The sequence below is a fragment of the Entamoeba nuttalli genome (assembly GCF_000257125.1).
Source record: "Entamoeba nuttalli P19 unplaced genomic scaffold asmbl_8509, whole genome shotgun sequence".
Taxonomy (NCBI): Eukaryota; Evosea; order Mastigamoebida; family Endamoebidae; genus Entamoeba; species Entamoeba nuttalli.
Window position 1 is genome coordinate 1,018 of NW_008579172.1, and position 2,380 is coordinate 3,397.

Consider the following 2,380-nt stretch of genomic DNA (forward strand, 5'->3'; position numbering starts at 1 on the left):
TAAATTACTTCTATTCGTTGATTAAACTATACTTTAATTATAAAAATATTATTAAAGTATAGTTTTTAATAAACCCCAGAAGTTATACAATTTTAACGCGTTAAATTAAAAAAAAGAGGAATAATATTAATAAAATAGTTAATTTATGATATTGAAGATTTATTATGTATTAAAAATGCAAGTATTGTATTAAATTATTTTTCAAACTATGGAAAAATAGAAGAATTATTTTTATGGGCATTTAAAGAAGAAAATTGCAATTTAAAAACAGCATATTTAGAAGAAAAAAATGAAGTAGAATTTAATAAGTTTTATTCAATATTTAGTCGAGTGTATTCATTACAAGAAATCAATGAATTTCAAAGAAATATATGTAAACCAATAATTGAAACACCAGAATATTTTGATCAACTTAATATTGAATTATTAAAAAGTCCAAAAGAAGAATTTACAGAAGAAATGATAGAAATGTCAAACCAATCATTAGGGACATTAAGAGAAATTATATTAATAATGATTGAGTCAATGAAAAATAATATTGAACAATTACCTAAAGAATATTGTTCAATATTAAAATATATTATTGAACATGAAACTGCTAATTTAAATAAACAAGAAATTCAAATAATATATGAAGAATTATTTGCTGTTTTTATTCAACAAAGTATCGTCCCTTTTCTTCAAAATGAAGTTTTACTTAGAAAAATGTATAAAAAAGAATTAATTGATCAAAATATTAATAAAATTAAATTCATCGCTGAAACATTTAAAACTTTCCAATTTAAATCTAATGAAAGTTATGTTTTATTACTTAGAAATTGTATTGATGAAAATGGACTTTCTGAATTATTTAATAACATTATTAATCAAGCTGAAATTATTCAACATCCTAAACCTTTTGAACAATTAAATAATTTGATTTTATTACTTCATTCTTCTATATTACCAATTAAAAGAAATTTAAGTCATGAAGTGTCTGCTAAATTATTAAAAGCTTTGGAAATACCTGCTTGTTGTTATGATGACTTTTTAGTTTATAATAAATTAATTCAAAATATAGCAAATTTTACTATGAATTATTATCATTGCTTTAGAGAAACTTTAGACAAAGCAGAAGCACAGTCTAAAGAATTAGAAGAAATTAAATCACAAATTGAAAACGCTAAAAAAGAATTAAAATCTAAAAAATTAAAAAATTGTAATCTTCAGATTAGACTTGATGACTTGAAAAGTAAAAACGAACAAGATGATGAAATGGATGTAATGAGTTTCTTGCGTGAGATGGCTAAAGAAAAACAGGAAAACCAACGTCTTGTTGAAGTGCATACAAAAGAAAAGAAAGATAAAAAACATTCTGATAAAAAGAAAGAAAAACGAAAGTCGTTTGTTAAAGATGATGAAATTCCTGTTGCTCGTTCATTGTCTTCTTTTGAATGTAAAGATAGTGATAAAAATTCTTATTATAAAAGAGAAAGTTGTGCATCTGTTTGTATTAGTAGTGAATATGAAGAAAAGAAAAAGAACAGGTTATCTAGATCATTTTTAGGATTTTTCGATAAGAAAAAGAAAGAAAAGAAAAGTGGTGATGAAAGTGGCTGTGATAGTAGTGCATTAGATTCTAGTGAAACTGTATATCCTGTTAGTGTTTCTGCAAATACTCCATCTCTCAGATCAAACGTTCATTTATAACTTTTTATATTCATTTTATTTTTATTTAAATCAATTTCATTTCTCTTTTTATTTTTTTTCTTTCACTTTTTATTTGATTATTTTTTTTTTATTATTCTTTCATTTTTATCTATCGTTATTCGTTTATCAATTAATTACTTCCATTCCTTTATCACTGCTTTATCAATGAAATATTTATATTTGAAAATACCATAAATCATTTAATAAAAGTATTCACTTTAACTATAAATTTTAACATTCAAATGTAATTATTTGTTATTATTTTTTTAAATGACGACATAATCATTATTGATTTTGTCTTTGCAAAATTGTTAATATTCAATTCCAATTATAATAATCATTCTATCAATCTTTTTTAAAAATATAAATTTGAGTTTTTGTGTTTTATTTTTATAATGAATTATTAAAGAATTGTTAAATTTTTTATAAATTACAATTCAATAATGAATTGATGAAATAAATAATTTATTTAATTATTCATCTTACTTCATCTACTTAAAATACGTATTAATTGGTTTTAATTATGTTAAATATTAGGGTTATTTCTTCTTTATTTATATTAACAAATACTTTGAAGGTAGTTATTAACTTCTTTGAATGATATAATTTTAGAATAATAATTCCATAAATTGAATTGTTTCATTGAACGTCTAAATTTAAGATAAAAAATAAACCAAAATTATATTTACAA

At 21.2% G+C, this 2,380-nt stretch overlaps 1 protein-coding gene across 1 annotated transcript; it reads left to right on the forward strand.

Annotated features, from left to right (window-relative positions):
- Positions 1-459: 459 nt before the first annotated feature.
- On the forward strand, positions 460-1,689 carry ENU1_186420 (hypothetical protein; the record flags this gene model as incomplete). Its single annotated transcript, XM_008861650.1, has 1 exon — positions 460-1,689. The coding sequence occupies one exon, from the start codon at positions 460-462 to the stop codon at positions 1,687-1,689; it is 1,230 nt and encodes a 409-aa protein (XP_008859872.1).
- Positions 1,690-2,380: the final 691 nt, after the last annotated feature.